Source organism: Zea mays, chromosome 8 (assembly GCF_902167145.1).
Source record: "Zea mays cultivar B73 chromosome 8, Zm-B73-REFERENCE-NAM-5.0, whole genome shotgun sequence".
In the NCBI taxonomy this organism is placed as follows: Eukaryota; Viridiplantae; Streptophyta; class Magnoliopsida; order Poales; family Poaceae; genus Zea; species Zea mays.
This window is the reverse complement of record NC_050103.1, coordinates 120784128-120802631: the sequence shown is the minus strand read 5'-3', so window position 1 is coordinate 120802631 and position 18504 is coordinate 120784128. Positions and strand designations below refer to the sequence as shown.

Sequence of the window (18504 nt, the reverse complement as noted above, 5' to 3'; positions counted from 1 at the left end):
CTCGTTTTTTTCCCCCAGCCATTAACCAAACCCACAGGACACGATGGGCCGCCGTCTACGTCTTACTCCAAGGAACCCAAGCCCATGTTACAACAACGGTGGTAGGTAGCTAAACTACAATAGTTGCAGCAAAACGCTATGAACAGTTGTATCGATTGATACATCAGGACCTCCTCCCAGCGGAAATTCAAATCGGTGCCCGTGCCTGGCGTTTCTGCAGGGTTTCCCTGCCGTCCTCCTCCTCGCTCCACGGCCCCAGCTCGGACGTCCTTTGTGCGCTTTAATTTCCTGCAAGCTTCCTCTCCTCCTGAGCTGTGTGTGGTGTGGTTCGCTTGATCGCTTTCACTTTGCTGTACTTGTGTGTTTTTTTGGGGTCTTTCAGTCGTGCCCGTTCTTTTCATTCGTTTTCCTGGTAGTCGTCCTGCTTTCTTCATTGTATTGTATAACACCAATCTACAGTAGCCGGCAAAACTTTTTTGCTTTTGTTGGGGAAAAAACAAAGAAAGGAAGAAGACGTCTCGACCAAACAACTTATTTAAATTTGTCCAGAACTCTAGGTCTAGATATTTCCTTGAATCGGGAACATCCGATTTTAAAAATTGTCGTCTCGTACTCCAAAAACCATGACGTAACACCGTCGAGAATACGACTTGGTTTTTTTCTCTCCCTCTAGAATATGTTCATCCCTCCACCTCGCTAGACCACAGCTAGATGTGTGCACGTAGTACTAATACCACTCACTCTAACAAATACGGGTAGATATTTGGGCAGCAGAGATATCTGCAACCGCCACTTTTATTTTACGGCCAAAGTGTAGCAGTATATGGAATCAAAACAAAAAGGCACAAGCACAACAACACAACATCTGAACCACCACCGCATACGTTAAATTATCTCCTCTGGTTTAAATACTCAAAAGCTATGTGCAGCGCAGCCTACATCACTTTTCTCCTGCACTCGAGAGCCTTGCGCCACAGAGAAAAAGCTGGAAAGGCATTCCTTGAACAGTGAGTGGCTTGGTCGGGGTCAGGTCAGGTGACGGCCTCCCTCGGAGAGCAGAGCAGAGCAGCGGCCACGTCACTGCATTTTCCGACGCCATTGGTGATCAGCGCTTCTTTTAGGAGTATAGTCTTTAATTACAAACGCACTCACGACGAGTAGATCTGACGACGCGGTCTCGGTGGTCGCCGCCATCACCATTACATTACCTAGTAATGCGCTGCTTAAAAACTCCTGGTCGGGGCAGGGGCCCGCCGCTGATCACACTTTGGCGTCGGCGTCGGCGAGGAGGAGGCGGCGGCGGCAGAGCGGGCAGCTGGGGTGGGACCGGAGCCATGCGTCGACGCAGTCCGGGTGGAAGCAGTGGCCGCAGGGCGGGAGCACCTTCACCTTCTCCCCGGCCACCAGCGCGCTGATGCAGATGGAGCACAGCGCCTCGTCGTCCCCGCCGGGAAGCCGCGGCGACGCGGACGGCCGGTGCAGCGTCACGGGCAGGCCGCGGATGGCGTCGGCGTCGAGGCCGGGCAGCGCCGCCGCGCCGGCTGGCGACGGCGACGACGACGACGAGGCGTCCGCCTCCGGGTCGTAGCGGTGGCGCTGGCGCTGGCACCTCCAGCAGAGGTACAGGCAGAGCGCGGCGAAGACGACGACGGCGCACAGCAGCCCCGCCAGCAGCGGCGCCGCGCGGCCGCGCACCGCGAAGTTGCTGTCGCCCACGTCCCCGTACCGCCACCGCGTCACCACCACCTGCGGGTTCCCTGCGGCGCTCTCCTGCGCTGCCATTATTGGTCGCTCCTCGCCGCTGCCGGTCACTGTATGTGGCAGAGGGGCATGGGACGACGACGGGGGAGAAGCGGAAGGAGCGCCGTCGTCGTCGTCGTCGTCGCGGGGGTGGCAGAGGCAACTGGCAAGTGCGACGGGGGCGTGGTTATAAAATCTGAACTGGAAGCGCCCGGGGCCGTCCCTTTTGAGACTAGGCTGCCGCGCCAGTCGCCAGTAGTAGTGGCTAGTGGGCGTCAGCCAGTAGTAACCAGCAAGCCTCCGTACTTGAGCGGACGGCCAAATTGCAAAGTGGCAGCAGCGAATGAGCGCCAAGGCAACAAATCAAATGGACGGGTACGACCAGATTACACTGAGGATCTTTTGGGATTTGATTAGAGTTTTGGCCAAAACCATAAAGCAAAAAAAAAAAAAAAGGAAAAGATCGCGTACGTGCGACCACTGCTGCACGATCATGGCACCGTTGAAGTTGAAGTAGCCCGCCATTCCGATGTATGTATGTATGACCTGACGGGTCGCGTCAGTGCGCCGGGGACGACAGGATGCATGGCATGGCATGTCAGTGGTGTCAACAACGGCCTACCGTACCGCTACAGTTGTAGCGCCACCAAGCTAGCTTAGCTGTGCCAATGTTGTTGTAGACGACGTACATCATCGTGTGTTCTGAGCTATTAGCTGATAGCAACCTGACACACTCTATTCCCCGCAGGTCTCATTATATTAGCACCTACTAGCACGCATATTATTGGGCCTAATTGGTTTAGCTTTTTCTAGAGGATCTTTTCTATGCAGGCCCATTATTTATCCATCCGAAGCACGCGTCGGCCTACAACGCCGAGCTCAGAATAAGTTGGCCTAGCTACCTGCTGGCCCGTCATTTTCCACACGGAAAATTTCCATTTTTTTCGAGCCAGCAGAATTATGTATGTAATGCAATTCGAAACTCTGCGATAGAATTAACATATATTAGAATGGCCGAAAGGATGTGGTGACAAGTCTGTAGTTCACTGAGAAACCACGCAAACTAAACGGCGACTGTAGCCAACGACAGAATTTAATTTATCTTAATCGTCGAGAAGAGGGTAAAATGGAATTTAATTTTTCGCAGCTGGACTCTAGGAAGACAGATGCCACAGCGACACGCAAATTATTATCGACGCTTGAGCTGTAGGTTTCTGGAACGTTCTCATGGCCGGCGCCCCCATCCGGAAAGCACGACACGACTCCACGTCCCCCTCGCCTCCGGGACACGCGTCCCCGGAGCGCCGCCGCTGCCCCCCTTTTATTTAAGGCAGGCTCTCAGTTGACACAACACAACAAGCTCGACGGAACAACTGACTAGAACTAGTACGTAGAAATCCAACACTCGGGACGAAATTAAAAGAGACGAGACGACGCATCATCCGGCATGGCGGCGCAGGAGGGCGGCATGAGGCTGGTGTCGCACCCGATCGCGGCGCACGACGGGCGGCTGCCGCGGCAGTACACGGCGGAGGGGCAGGGCGCCAAGAAGGACATGTCGCCGCCGCTGGAATGGTACGGCGTGCCCGAGGGCGCGCGGTCGCTGGCGCTGCTGGTGCAGGACATCGACGCCGACCCCATCGTGCCGTGGACGCACTGGGTGGTGGCCAACATCCCGCCCGCCACCAGGGGCCTCCCCGAGGGGTTCTCCGGCGCCGCGGGGGCGGGGCCGGGGCGCGACCAGCTCGGCGGACTGCAGGAGGGGGTCAACGACTGGAAGCAGCCCGGCTGGCGCGGGCCCGTGCCGCCCTCCCACGGCCACCGCATCCAGTTCAAGCTCTACGCGCTCGACGACGAGGTGCACCTCGGCAACAAGGTACGTTTGATGCTGAGATTTAATTTGTTGGGAGTAGTTATCGATTTGCGGTCGAATTAATTAATTGCATGCAGGTGACCAGGGATAAGCTCATGGAGGCGATCGACGGGCACGTGCTGGAAGAAGCCGAGCTGATCGCCGTGTTCCAGGGAGTCGTCGCCAACAACTAACACACACACTCAGAGATATCTTTGTTGGCGTGCTTTGTATTTGCTTGTGTGGCTACCATGTAATTTTGATCGAATAAAAGGGAACTTCACATGTGCTTAGCTTATTGTGTGACGAAGAGTACGTCATGTGGGCAGCTTTACGTGCTTTACGTACGTTAAGAGTAGGGGTGGGCACATTTTTACCCGAACCGTACCGAACCGTACCGAACCGAAATTTTGGTTTTTTCGGTAGTTCGGTTCGGTTTCGGTTTTTGTATCTCAAAAGTTCGGTTTTCGGTATCGTAATCGGTTTTCACCGTATACCAAACCGAAATAAAAAAACGAATTACCTAACTTTATCAATTTTAAATTACCTAACTTTATCAATTCTAAAATTTGGCTATTCGATTATGTGAACTAAATGTTTGAAACAATTAAATTGTTATTCACTTATTTATTTGTGATGTATGATGTATCTCTAAATATTTGTACATATATAATTTTGAATTTTTAAAATTATATGTAATCTATCATATAAACTTTTTGTATGTATTGTCTTGAGTATAAGTTTGGTATTCGGTTTTTACCGAAAACCGAAGTAAAAAACCGAAACCGAACTTTTCGGTTTTTCATTTTCAAGAAAACCGATCGGTTTCTAATGTCTAGAAAACCGAAGTTTTTTAAAACTGAAAAACCGAACCGAAGTTTCAAAAAAAAACCGAATGCCCAGCCCTAGTTAAGAGTAACAAAATGGTCTTTCAAATGCTAGCAGTTGTGAATTTGGCCATGGCAGCATTATCAATTTGCCTGCAGCAGCTCCTATCATCAGTTACTGGTGGAGCTTATTTAGGCCTTGTTCGTTTGTATCGGATTGCACCCGGAACCATTCCACCTAATCAAAGTTTATATAAATTAGAGAAGCAATCCGGTTAGGATTTGTTTCGACCCATCAATCCGACAGAAACGAATAAGGCCTTAAGATGAAATAGTAAACCTGGTTGATGACACATACCCTCTGTTTGGTTAGAGGACACGAGTGTTTGGTTAGAGGACACGAGGGTCTGTTTGGTTAGAGGACACGAGGGTGCACCTCCAGCCGCAGAGTCTCAAAGCAGGTGACGTTTGATTGGCTTCCCATCACATACAGGCTGAATAGATACAAAACTAGGGGCGCAGCCAGGCTCCCAGCATACGCAGCCGGTGGGCATCTTCGCGGAAGCAGGCGCTTGCCATGCAACTCAGCAACTGCATGTATTTGCACGCAAAACGAGAAAGCTTTTAAGGTTGTTTTTTATTAGATTTTCTAATTAAAAGATTTAATTATCAAATAATTTTATATTCATGATCCTCAAAATTTTACGAACAAAACTAATAGGTGTTGTATAATATTTGAAAATTTATTTACGCACTCTTCTTTTATACATGTTCTGATGCAGATTATCAAACACGAGTTGTATTTATCTTAAATGCACTAATACAAACAACCAAACAAAAGACTATGTATGATAGAGCCTGTGTCCAAGATGTCTGGCTCCTCACGTACAGGCCATGCTACCACCGTTCAGTAACCAAACACACCACCTCTCAAAGCGCTTCTAATCTAAATATAAAAGGCCCACTAGGGATAGTTTGCACATAAAAGGACCATCCATCCTATAATTCGTTTTAGACTCCATCCTAAAATATAATTCGTTTTATACTAATTATACATTCATTATACTAATTATACATTCATTAAATAACATATAAATATAGTTTATGTATGTCTATATTTATTTTATAATATAAATATAGTTTGATGTATGTTTATATTCATTATATAATTATTTTAGGAGTTTAGTGTATCTAGAAGCATAGGCACTCGTGTGTTTTGACGTTGTCCCTCCAATTAACTCGTAGGAGCAAAAAAGCTTCAAGGCCTGGGCATAGGTGGAGCTATCTAGGGCGTGTTTGCGACCCTGCACCAGGCTGGCTCGGCCTGCTCTACTGGGCCAGCCCTAAGTTGGCTTGGCCCAGTTGGTGCAAGTGACCTTGTTTGTGTTCCTGTACAAGATGAGCTCGGCCCAGGCGAGATTGTGTTTGCGACCCTTTTTGACAGCTGGGCTAAGAGGCCAACTGCCCAACTGCCAAACTGAGAATATGTTTGGCAGCTGGCTGTGGTCGGCCTGGCCCATAGATAGAAAATAGAGACAATTGTCATTATTATCATTGCTATTTACAACAATACATGCATTACAGCTGAGTTAGCCTTAGACAATTTTAACTTAACTGAATCAATTATTGTCATTGCTATTTACAAGTTACAATCAAAGAAGCCATGATCAGGTAGTTGGGCATCCATCTGCAACATAGTCAGGTAGTTGGGCATCCATCTGCAACATATCCATCAAAGAAGCCATGCAAGATTGACAATAGCAATGATTTTCCTCAGATATTAATTGCCATTTTCATGTGATCTTTTAACTTGGAGCATAAGGAACATAGCTGGGCAGCCATGAAACCATGATATTCATCCAACCCAGCCATCAAGTCATCTTTTGTGGATAACAGTTGCATTGGGCATGGATGTGCCCCATGGTTCCAAGGCAATAATCACAACATGGTGGAAACAACATAATTTTCAGCATATGCCCAGTACCTCACAATTTAAAGATCATCCACATTAACACGGGCAATAATGACAACATGGTTCAATGGCAATTATGTCATCATAGGAATAAAGGAAAGCACAAGTAAACACGGGCCTCAGCTGCAGTACAACACATCAAATGCAAATGCACCTCAGATTGGTGTATATAGCATCATTGGCCAAGTAAAAACTTCAATCATAGTATGAAATGGATGAAATAATATAAACTTACCACAGCAGCCAACAGAGGCTACACAAATAGTGCCTTACAATAAGTTTGAGCCCAACAGCTTAGGGTTCAAATGGTGTCCACCCAAATGTTACCTATTGTTAGCCACCCTCCTAGGTAAATTAGACAAAAGGACTGGTGGGAGTAAACCAGACTGCACACCAAAATGTCTACAACAAACTATTCCCAGCTATAGTCAAAAGAGAGAGTGGGTAGGAAGAGAGAGTGGGTGGTGGCGCACACCAACATGTAATTCACCTACATGTAGTAGTTCTTGGCTAGGAAGGTCCTAAGCCAAATGTTTCTATGTGCCTCAGTCATGTGAACAAAGCCCCTGCCTTGAGCCTTGTTGTCCAAGAGGAAGGTGTAGGCAACAATCAGTGCCTCCTCAGAATAGCCAGGCATCTCCATCACAGCTAGGTAGAGGTTAGCATCCACATGGGCAAGTCCAGTCTCTCTAAGGGCATTAGCCACATTGTTCACTGCATCAGACATATTGGTCAACATAAGCATCTCATCCTCACTGAAGTTCCCTCTCTTCCTCTTCCTACCCACAGCTATGGAGGGGTTCTCGGTGGCCTTGCTACCCTCTCCAACATCAGTTTGTGCTCTCTCTTCAGAGATATAGGTGAAGGCAGGTCCCTCAACCTTGGCAGCAACACTATCAACCTGGTTCTGTCCTAAGGCTTCACCAGAACCAAGTGCAAATTTGCCAGTGGCCATAGCATGGCCAAAAATGGCCTCCATCTCAGTGTAGAACCTAATAGGGCAGTTTAGGAACTCTGCATCTTTTGGATGGTCCTGATCAAGTAATTGAAAAGATAGTGTTTTAGACAAGTAAAAAAACAAGGAGTCATAGGAAACAAATCATAGTGCTACCTTGCAGTGGCCAAGGTAGTGCTCCTGATCAAGCAAGATAGCATTGGAGTCACTATCCCATAAAGCCCCACTAAGGTCTTTGAGCTTAGACACCCTAGACCATTTCTGCCTCCATTTCCTCAAGTGGTTATACACCTGAGTTGGGCTCACTGCCTCCCCACTGTACTCCTTAAGGGCTTTGGCAACAGAGTTGACATCCTTGTCCTTGAAGACCTTGTCAGGCCTGCTACCATCACTAAGAAGTTGAGCCATCCTCCTAAGAATAAATCCAGAGGTGTTGTTGTTCCACCTCATTGCCCTAGGACCCCCGGGAACAGCAGCAACAAGTCCAGCTGCTGCTGGAGCAGCACCAGCACTAGATGCAGTAGCATCATCAGCGTTAGCTGGTGCACTAGCACCAACCCTTATCGTCTCAGTCATCACATCAGTAGCTGGGACAAACCCACCCTGATCACCAGCTGGGACTGAAGGCATCTTACCACTGGTTTGCATGTACAAATTAGGATAATAATATCAGCACAACAAGAAGAGACAAATGGGAATGAAAAAAATTGGTCTCAGCCATGTCCATCATATTATTACATTATCAACAAACAAACATGAGTTCCATAGCAGGGTAAACAAACCATCATATCCTAGAGCTTCCCCTCCCTTCCCACATAACATTGCAAATGGCATCCCTCTTTGCAGCCATGGCACTGGAATCTTGGCTCTGGCTACCATTGTCATCTAGTGGATCTACCATTGTGCCAGTGAAACCCTCCTCATTAGGCACTACTTCGTCAATGCCAAAGCCTAAAATCCAGTTATGCAGGATCGAGCATGCCAACACAAGCTTGACTTGTGTCTTATACTTGTGAAAGGGCTTGTTGTCCAAGATACGAAACCTGTTCTTCAATGCACCTATAGCCCTCTCCACAGTAACTCTAAGTGATGAGTGTCTCAGGTTGAACAGTTCTCTTGCATTGGTAGGTCGATTTCTGCTCCCAAACTCACTCAAATGGTACCTAACCCCCCTGAAGGGGGGTAGAAAGCCAGTGCGGCATGCATACCCCGCATCTACCAAGTAGAATTTACCTACAATGTGAAATCTACTGTGAGCTTGTGTGACATTGTAGAATTTACCTACAATGTGAACTTGGTAGTGCAATTACCTTGTGGGACAGTGAACCCATCATCCCTCTCAATGGCATCAGCCAGGATAAGTGCATCATGGGCAGACCCCTCCCAGTCAGCTAGAACATATGTGAACTTGAGGTCAAAGTCCACAGCAACCATCACATTTTGTGTCGGGTTAGTTTTCCTACCCCTGAAAGCTTGCTGCATGTGTCTAGGCACCCTTGCCAGCACATGGGTGCCATCAATGGCACCAATGCAGTCCTAAAAACCATATACGTAAGATAAATGAACATGTGAATATGAACAACTAATGAACCCAAGGTAGGCAAATACCTTTAAATATGGATTCCATCTATAGCTTCCAGTGATCTTTGGGTGAGTGGTAGGGCTAGGTGCCTTGATAAGTTCCTTCCTAAGCTCTCCAACAGCATACAAAACCTGATGAAAGTGCTTGTGTACTGTCTGAATGGACCTCCTAAAGGCCTGGTGCACAACTCTAAACCTTTGGTTGTGACCAACAACATGCAGGAACATGGCAACTTGCTCCTCTACTGACACCCCCTCCCTATCAGTTACCAGTCCCCTCTCTCTAAAGGTCGTGCATAAAGCAAAAAAAGGGGCTCTCTTCATCCTAAGCATGGAAATGCACTCTACATCAGTGGAGTTGTAAATCATGTTGAGGGTCCTCTGTCTGTGAAGTTCACTTTGTTCCCTAAGTACATAGACTAGAGGATCAGGCTCTACTTCAGGATCAATCCTTTTTCTTTTAAGCCTAGTTGTAACAAATGAAACCATCACTACTGTCAAGGCAGCTGCTTGCTTACACAACAGCTCACGGCTCAAAGAGGGATCCATCTACATGCATATAACAATGATAAAAGAATTAATCTAATCATACCCTGCTTGGCCTCAGCATGCTTGCAAAATGAATCAGTAAGGAAAAAGAACACGGCTGCATCATCTATATGATACCTCCAAGTGAACGTAAAGGACAACATCATCGACCATTTTAATATAAATCCAAAGCAAACCACATGAAAAATCAAAATAGCAGCAGGTATAACATGAACAACACACTGTACCAAACCCTAACTCATGAAGCATGAACCAGAAAATAGAACGATTGGGGGTTGATTTCACCTTGGGGTCAAGGTCGTAGCAACGGAGATGGAGCAGATCTAGAAGTATATGAAGCAGATCGACCAGAGAAGAAGCAGATGGCCAAAACCACGGAGTCCCGGCACCAGGCGGAGCTGGACGCAGCCGCGACGCACAGCCGCTCGCCGCCGGTCTCTCACGAGGGGGGGGAGGGGGTGGAAGTAGAAGGAGCAGTGAGAGGAGGGGGGAAAAGGAGGGAGCACCGTCTCCATATATAGCCGGAAGAGGATTCACCGGAGGGCACCTTCCCGCGCGCGCGAAATCCTCGCCATTGCCGCGCGAGCCCGCGCGAGCCACCCCGCCCGCCGCCAGATTCGCCTGCGTGCGCCGCGCGCAGCCGCGCTCCCAGGAAACGAACCCTAGCCGCGTTTCCTGGGAGCCAGGCGAAGCCGGCTTTTTGGCTGCTTTGAGCCAGGCCGCGAAACGGGCCAACATGGCAAACATCGCTACTTGCAGCCCACGAGCGCAACCGGGCTACAGGGCCACCCTCACAAACACGCCCCTAGTTTCTTAGGTTGTTGTCGTGTCATGTGGTCTGTCTCTATAATAAGTTAGTCTCTGGAGTATGTTTCCCGCCGCCTCTCATACGGTTCACGTTCTTGGTTGTACAGTTCCAAGATTCGTTTTTGACCAAAAAAATTGACTTTTATATTTTACATTTGGAAGCAAAAAAAAAGAAAAAAGCCGTAGCGAGAAACACATAACATATGTGAGCGAGAACGGGAAATTTTCCGGTTTCTCACATTTCTCACTCGAGAAATCAAACTGCGATCACAGCTCTCGTGCGCCTTCCAAAAAAAGAAAATCACTCGAAAATCATACTTTTTTTTTATCGAAAGCACAGGGGAACTGCGCCTTAAATATATTAAGAAGAAGATAAAATGGTCTAAAATAGACCACAGGTTACAGCAATGAACTCCTTACGGAGGCCAGTAACGCACATAAGCGAAATAATCCATGGAAACCAAACTCAAAAACATTACTAGAGATGAAAGAAACCAGGGGGTTCAGTCATCAGACAATGGAGCTGCCAAGAAGGAGAGGCTCTTGGCTCCAGCTAATTCCCAAAGTCTTCTCTCGTCGTCAGCCTGCCGAAGGATAGAGGGGAGACTGAGAGTTTGACCATCGAACACACATCTATTACGGTGATTCCAGATCATCCAGGCCCCCAATGAGATCAGAGAGCTCAATCCTTTCTTGACCATTCCTTGAACTGTTTCAGAAGTTGTCTCCCACCAGTCAAAAAAAGGATGTCAGGCCCGGTTGGGGAGCAAGGTTATCCAACCCAAATTTTCTGAGCAGATTATACCAGAAAATCCTTGCAAACACACATGAGACCAGCAGGTGGTTAATGGATTCAGGTTCTTGGTCACATAATGGACAATTGCTGGGATGAGTGAGCCCCCTTTTTGCCAATCTGTCAGTAGTCCAGCACCTGTTTTGAGCCACCAGCCAGAGGAAGAAACGACATTTTGCTGGAGCCCAAGTTTTCCAAACCCTCTTGTAGTGGCCAAATGAGCAGGATCCCAGGAAGAGGCCCTTGTAAGCTGTTTTAGCTGAATACTTTCCATCTGGGGCTACACTAAAGATATGTCTGTCTTCAGTGAGAGGGTGCAGCTCAATTTCGGAGAGACAGTCCCAGAGCTTTAAGTAATCTGCCAAAGCTCCAACAGTAAGACCACCTCTAATGTCAGATATCCATCTTCTGTTTAACAAAGCCTCATGGACTGTTCTACTTTTTGTTATCTGCTTTGGGATTATAGAGTGTAGGCTAGGGGCAATGGTCGAGATGCTTTTCCCCTGCAGCCAATTATCAGACAAAAAAGGGTACTATATCCATTTCCCACCTCAGAGAAAAGGACCTTACTGAAGAAAGTTCTGGCTTTACTTGGAACCTGAATAGGTAGCCCTGTCCAAGGTCTACTGGAGTCTGTTTTTTGAAGCCACAACTAACGCATCCGGAGAGCCCATCCAAGCTCTGGGAGGCTAGATATTACCAGACCTCCAAGCTGAAGAGGGCGACACACCTTGCCCCAAGCCACCAAACAGTGTCCTCCTTTGGCGTCCTTTCTTCCTTTCCACAGAAAGCCCTTTCTTATTTTATCAATCGCATCAAGGGCCCAATGGGGTATATCAATTGTCATTGCAAGATATACAGTCATACCTGTAAGAACATGTTGCACTAGGATTCTCCTGCCTGCTCTGGTCATCAAATCAGCTATCCAGTTAGGAAGTTGGTCAGCAAATCTATCAACATATGGCTGGAACTGCTGCTTGGACAGCTTGTGCAAGGATAGAGGAAGCCCCAAGTATTTGCAAGGAAAAGCTGCAAGATCACACGGTAGCAAGTTTTGGACTTCCAGTAGAATTTCCTCTGAGCACTGTATGGGGTAGACATTAGATTTTTGCACATTATTTTTCAGACCAGAAGCACTGCCAAAGAGCTACAATATATCTAAGGTAGTGGTAATTTCATCAGCCGTAGGGTGTAAGAAAAGGGCTACATCGTCTGCATAAATGGATACCCTATGTAACTTTCTTCTTGCTGCTAGCTGTTGTAGTAGACCTGCCTCCTCTACCTTCAAAAAGAGGTAGCCAAGGACATCCATGACCAATATGAATAGCATCGGGGAAAGGGGGTCCCCTTGTCTAAGCCCTCTTCTATGCTGAATTTGATCTTCAGGAAACCCATTGAGCATGACTTGTGTGGTGGAGGAAGCAAGGAGACCACAAAGTGTGTCTCTCCAGATCTGTCCAAACCCAAGCTGTTGCATGACTTCAATTAAAAAGGCCAGGAGACTGAGTCAAAGGCCTTGGTGATATCCAGTTTGAGGAGCAGCCGGGACATTCTCTGTTGATGAAACAGCCTTGATGTCTGTTGCACTAACATAAAGTTGTCTTGGATGAATCTCCCCTTAATGAATGCACTTTGATTCGGGGAAACCAATTCACCCAACCTTAGTGCCAATCGGTTTGCGAGCGTTTTTGTAATCAGCTTTGCAAAGCTGTGGACGAGGCTAATTGGCCTGAAGTCCTTAACTTGCTCAGCCCCTTCTTTTTTCGGTACCATAGTAATGTAGGCAGTGTTGAGCTTCCAGAAATTGTCGAATCTCCTGCTCCAAACAGCTGAAACAACAGCCATAACATCACCCTTTATAATGTTCCAGCATACTTTATAAAAAAGGCCAGTGAAGCCATCCGGCCCTGGGGCCTTGTCGAAGGGTAACCCTTTGATGGTTTCCAGGATCTCCAGTTCTGTAAAGAGGGAGTCCAAGGCCGCTAGGTTGTGTCTAGGAAGGCCAAGGGCCTCTAGGTCAATTGTTGCATTCCTCTGTCCATCCTGCCCAATGAGTTTTTTGTAGAAGTCCACTGCTGCTTTTTCACTGTGTCCAGTTAGGATATGGTCCCCATCAATCAACTTGGCAACAAAATTTTTCTTCTTGCGGTACCTAGCATGAATGTGAAACAACTTTGTATTAGCATCACCTTCCCCCAACCATGTGATCCTTGATCTCAGCCTAGCCATAGTGCGTTTGAATGATGACAGCAGCAACGATTGTTTTTTGAGGCGATTCATGAACCAATTTTCTGCTGGGGAGAGAGCTCTTTCATCTTGTGCCATCTCAAGTCTATGCAGTAGTTCTTTTGCCAAAGCAAGCTGAATTCTTACGTGGCCCACCTGTTTATTACTCCAGCTTTGAAGTTTCCTTGCTGTCGCCCCTAGCTTTCTGTCTAGAGTTTGAAATGGACATATGATATTTTGCACTGAATCCCAAGCTGCTTGGACAACCTCATGGAAACCTTCCAATTTTGGCCAAAACGCCTCAAAATGAAAGCGTTTCTTCCCCTGTTTGTTCCATGTGAGGCCCGGAAGGAGCGGACAATGGTCAGAATCATGAGATGCCGTGCTCTGGAGGAGAACATTTGGGAACCAATGTTCCCAAGTCACAGAGCAGAAAACTCTATCCAGCTTAACTAATACAGGACTTGCTTGTTGATTGGACCATGTATACTTGCGCCCATGTAGTGGAATCTCCTTAAGAGCAAGGTCGTTGATTACTCTTCTAAAACGGCCCATCATTGCCCTATTAATATTGGAATTATTCTTATCAGCAAAGCTATAGATGAGGTTGAAATCTCCAGCCACCATCCAAGGACCATCGCATTCATTTCTAATATCTCTAAGTTCCTGAGGAACTGGATTTTTCCTCCCTCTCCCTGTGGGTCATATACACATGTTAGCCACCAGGCCTGCCCCTCAGCCTTACAGAACTGGACTGAAATGCTATGGTCTTTAAGTTTTTGTTGTCCTGTGTGACCAATGTGTCTCCTCCAAGCAATCAAAATGCCACCACTTGCCCCCACCGATGGAAGGTACACATAATCAGAAAAATCAGCACCCAACATCGACAAAATAGTCCTCCTAGTAATGATCTGCATTTTTGTTTCTTGTAAGCATACCACATCAACCTGAGAAGAACCCACCAACTCTTTAATTGAGTCTTGCCTAACAGAGGAGTTCAACCCCCTCACATTCCAGATCAGAAGTTTTGTAGGATCCATTAAAAACAATCACAAGAAACTACTGAAGTACCCAGGTGGCCAAAAAATCTAGTACACCAGGTCAGGTGGAGGGGTCCAGCCAAAGAGGGCTGCCAAAGCTTTCACCTGGTTATGTGACAAGGGTTGCTTGAAAACCCTTGCATAAGCTTCTGATGCGTCCTGGGTAGTACCTTCAGCCTCAGAAATGATATGCAGTGCTCTCAAAGCTTGTTTAGTAGCCCTGCTACCCTAGTCCTGCATATTAAATTCAACCCCAGCACCAGCAATACTTCGACTTCGCCTAGGTGCAGCTACCCGAGAAGATTGTGGAGATAATAAGTCATTCATATCTTGCTTCGGTGCCGGCAGTAATTGTTCAGTTGTTGTACTGATTTTTCTGAAGAACTCGTCCTTCTTCGTTGGAGGTTGATTCGTAGTCCTCAAGGCCGAGTGCAAGGTATCAATTATCTGAAATGAGCCTTCCTTTGTCCCCTCATTCTGACTGAATTGAAGGAGATTTGCTTTAGTTCTTCTGCGAAAATAGACCTTGAGAGCCTTTGTTGCTTCATCGCTTGTTGCTGCCACCGTCCCAGCCATCCCAGTCAGCTGATGAGTCGAGCCAGAAATTGGGCCCGTCGTCTCAGGGTATCCAGAAACTAGTTGGGGCGAGACATACGTAAGGGCGTTCGTCTCCAGCGGCCCATAGCGCAGTTGGGGCGAGACAGGCATCAAAATGCATGTCTCCGGCGGCCCAACCGGCACCTGGGGCGAGACAGAAACTGGCCAAGTAGTCTCAAGCGGCCCAACCAGGCAACGGGGCGGGTCCAGCCCGAGGGACATCCTCGGCCCATTATTCACAGTTCGGGGGGGGGGGGATCCAGCAGAATCGCGGCCGTCGATCCACCCACTTCGTGCTCCGCAGGGTAGCTGCCTCGGGGACTGTTTATCTTCCCCATCAAAACATGTCCCGCTGCATTGGCGATTGGTGAAGGTGTGTCGTCCTCATGAAGGGACGCCTCGGACGCTGGAGACCCATCAATACAGGTCGTTAAATGCTCAACATCCCGAAGGGGCGCCTTGGACGTCGGAGACATATTAGTGCCTGGAGTTAAATGCATATCTCGCCTAAGATCCCCAGTCCCCGCCTTCGAGGCGCCTGGCGGCGCAGACGCCTCGGTGTCGCGGCCTTCAGACGGCAGTGGGCCCAAGCGAAGGTGCAGTGGCTTGCGCAGCGCCAGAGAGCCAACCGGACGTCGAGGATGGGGGTCATGAGCTGATGAGCGTCGTTTCCATCATCATCCCATGGGGGTTTATCGCCGTCCGCGGATGGAGGGGGACCTTCTGGTGTGATGTGTGAACCAGCATGCAGGACTCTAATTTGGAGCTTGTATGTGAGGCATCTTTTCTCGAACATCTGTAACCCAGGCTCAATAATGTGAAGCACTGAAGTACGTTGGAGATTCTCCGGGTTGAAGCACCAGGCTCTGACTACAAACGAAGATAGCTCTTGCTTGGACATAGTATCAGGGTGCACTTCAGCGATCAAACAGGAATCATTCAGTATACTCTTCACCGTAGACAGAAACCAAGCATGTTCTGGGATCCCTCTTATCTCTATGTCTACCAGCCCTGACATGATTGAAGATGAGGCATGTGAACATCGTGTCCAACGCTTGAAAATCAGACTAAATCGAGGTCCTCTCAAAATCTTGCCAACATTAAGCACCCTTGTTGTCGTAGCTTCGTCAGGTAGAAACAGAAGAAAATCTTCTGGCTTGGTTTGATGAATCTTCATATCCTCGGTCTTGATGTTGAAACTGTGAGCAACTTCCTCGATCACCTCAGAATCAGTCACAGTTGGCCTGGTTCCCACTATTGTAACGAAGAGAGCCCTCCTGAGATTTGCCTCTTCTCGTGCCATGTCAGCACTGAACTCAAGAATACAGGATGACCTTGTCCCCCAACCCATCTCTCCCTGATCACCAGGCCTCGGATCAGGGGACTGGCTAATCATCGGAGCTATGGCTTCATCAGACGAGGTCAGAGACGCCTGACCAGGGGCAACGATAGGCTTCTTTGAACCTTTTTCGTGCTTCGGCCGTCTTCTCTTTCTTTTGTTGCGGAGGCATCTATGAGACTCCCCCTCAGCAGCCATCCTAGGGGAATCCTCCATCTTCGCAACAACCTCTGGTGTGTTGATCTTAACCCACACCAAGCGTCGCCTACGGGGGACAGCACACGCCGAGGTTGCTGACGAGGCCCCGCGCTGCACCGAGAGGCGCTGCCACACAGACCCCCTTGCTTGTTGTTTTTCCAATCTCTGCCACACTGTCTTCTTGCTCTGCACTTCTCGACGGCCTGGACACCTGACAGCCTGATGTCCAGTCTTGAAACACTTGAAACAGCGCGTGGGTCGACGGCAGACAGCAGCAAAGTGGTCGGAGGAGAAGCAGTTGAAACACCGACCCCGAAGATCCACAGGGGACTCTCGACGAGGCCGATGATCACCTCGACACCTCCTCTTACTCTGGACCACTTGCCAACCGTCGTCGTCACACCGAGGGGCAGCCCGCCGACTTTGCACCTCCGGTTGGATATCAGTCACCACCTTCACGCTTGGCGCCAGGGGAGGAGCCGCAGGACGCGAGGGGCAGGCTAACAGAGCCTCCCTATATGACGGAGGCGCCCACCAAGAATCACCAGACGATGAATTCGGGCTAGAATCACTCCATCGTTGAGCCTTCAGGCGGCCCACCTGGGGAGCCTCTGATCGTCTTCCAGGAAAAACGCCAAGGGGATTATCTGGGGTGGTCGCCGGGTCCGGGGTGGAAGCCGACGAGAGGCAAGGATGGTGGATGGAGGTGGGAGGGTTGGGGCCAGGGGGGAGGGAGGGAAGTGGGGGTGGAGGTGGCGCGGTCATGTTTTCTCATATACCGATCAGAAATCATACTGTGTTCACAGCTCTCATGCGCCTTCCAAAGATCAGATTTCTAAACCTACAACACGTCAAAATTGATGTACAACCTGATCAACTAATACTACGAAAATGTGAATCTTACAACAAACAATTTAATACCTAAGATTGTCTCCAACCATGCTACCTAAAATCAGAGAAAATTGATATACAACCTGATCAACTAATACTACGAAAATGTGAATCTTACAACAAACATTACAACAAAAAATTTAATAGCTAAGATTGTCTCCAACCATGCTACCTAAAATCAGACAAAATTGATGTACAACCTGATCAACTAATACTACGAAAATGTGAATCTTACAACAAACATTACAACAAACAATTTAATAGCTAAGATTGTCTCCAACCATGCTACCTAAAATCAGAGATGCATTCAGCAATCTGCGTTACGCCAGAGCACAAGGTCGCATACGTATTTATGATGTTCTCCAACGGCAGACGCAAATGACAATAGGAAAGACTGCTGCTACAATGGTCCCCTCTCGACAGTTGGTTTGCCAGAGTTTGAGTCGTGGGTGGAGAGGACTCGGTTTTAGGTGTCGAGGGGTTGAGTGTCGTAGATGCGTATTTAGTTTGCATAGTCCGTTGGAAGCATTTCCTAAGCGCTACAATGCTACAAGACCAAGCAATTTATGTATGTGTATTGTATTGGCTACTCGGTTGGAGATAGTCTAAGACAATCCTGTTTGCATGTTACAAAATGCACAATTGCAAATTGATATCTCAGCCATTGGTAATAGAATGTCTAATATGACTATACAGATGCCATTCATTCAAAGAATACATTTTGGCAAATCAATTTTGTTTGTCAAATATAAGTCAACATCTTTGAACAGCGATTAGAGGAGAATCCGAAAGTGACTGCTATTCAATACTCTCTCCATCCCAAAACATAATTCGTTTTAGATTAATCATATATTCATTAAGTAACATATGAATGTAGTTTGTATGTATGTCTATATTTATTATCATTCGAATGAATGTGGACTGAAAAAAGTGAACTAGAAAGAACTATAGTTTGGAACGGATGGAGTACAAAACAACAATGGCATGCAGACAATACACAAACCTGTGTTGATGAAGCTCAAATGTAAACACCATGTTGAGTTCCCTAAGACCCTAACTTTGCTAAGTGCTAACACTATTCAGTTGCCTCAGACCCATTATTTGGTACAGTACATAGTTCTCCTTACCTTTGAAGTA

At 47.6% G+C, this 18504-nt stretch overlaps 4 protein-coding genes and 1 pseudogene across 5 annotated transcripts; 1 reads left to right on the top strand and 4 right to left on the bottom strand.

Moving 5' to 3' along the window:
- Positions 1–756: 756 nt before the first annotated feature.
- On the bottom strand, positions 757–2024 carry LOC103635786 (RING-H2 finger protein ATL66). Its single transcript, XM_008658162.4, has 2 exons — positions 1209–2024; positions 757–1080 (listed from the first exon to the last, which is right to left on the bottom strand). Exon 1 carries the CDS (start codon positions 1780–1782, stop codon positions 1261–1263), a length of 522 nt encoding a protein of 173 aa, XP_008656384.1. The 5' UTR covers positions 1783–2024; the 3' UTR covers positions 757–1080; positions 1209–1260.
- A 1068-nt stretch (positions 2025–3092) lies between these two features.
- Positions 3093–3877, top strand: LOC100279044 (PEBP (phosphatidylethanolamine-binding protein) family protein). Its single transcript, NM_001152104.1, has 2 exons — positions 3093–3616; positions 3691–3877. The coding sequence occupies exons 1-2, from the start codon at positions 3188–3190 to the stop codon at positions 3784–3786; spliced, it is 525 nt and encodes a 174-aa protein (NP_001145576.1). The 5' UTR covers positions 3093–3187; the 3' UTR covers positions 3787–3877.
- A 2112-nt stretch (positions 3878–5989) lies between these two features.
- Positions 5990–8025, bottom strand: LOC114803466 (uncharacterized). Its single transcript, NM_001370073.1, has 2 exons — positions 7503–8025; positions 5990–7424 (listed from the first exon to the last, which is right to left on the bottom strand). Exons 1-2 carry the CDS (start codon positions 7992–7994, stop codon positions 6882–6884), a joined length of 1035 nt encoding a protein of 344 aa, NP_001357002.1. The 5' UTR covers positions 7995–8025; the 3' UTR covers positions 5990–6881.
- On the bottom strand, positions 5990–9438 carry LOC114803467 (uncharacterized; annotated as a pseudogene). Its single transcript, NR_163247.1, has 4 exons — positions 8955–9438; positions 8657–8882; positions 7503–8579; positions 5990–7424 (listed from the first exon to the last, which is right to left on the bottom strand). The product of NR_163247.1 is annotated as an uncharacterized protein (transcript).
- On the bottom strand, positions 8029–9438 carry LOC109942017 (uncharacterized). Its single transcript, NM_001370072.1, has 3 exons — positions 8955–9438; positions 8657–8882; positions 8029–8579 (listed from the first exon to the last, which is right to left on the bottom strand). Exons 1-3 carry the CDS (start codon positions 9414–9416, stop codon positions 8131–8133), a joined length of 1137 nt encoding a protein of 378 aa, NP_001357001.1. The 5' UTR covers positions 9417–9438; the 3' UTR covers positions 8029–8130.
- Positions 9439–18504: the final 9066 nt, after the last annotated feature.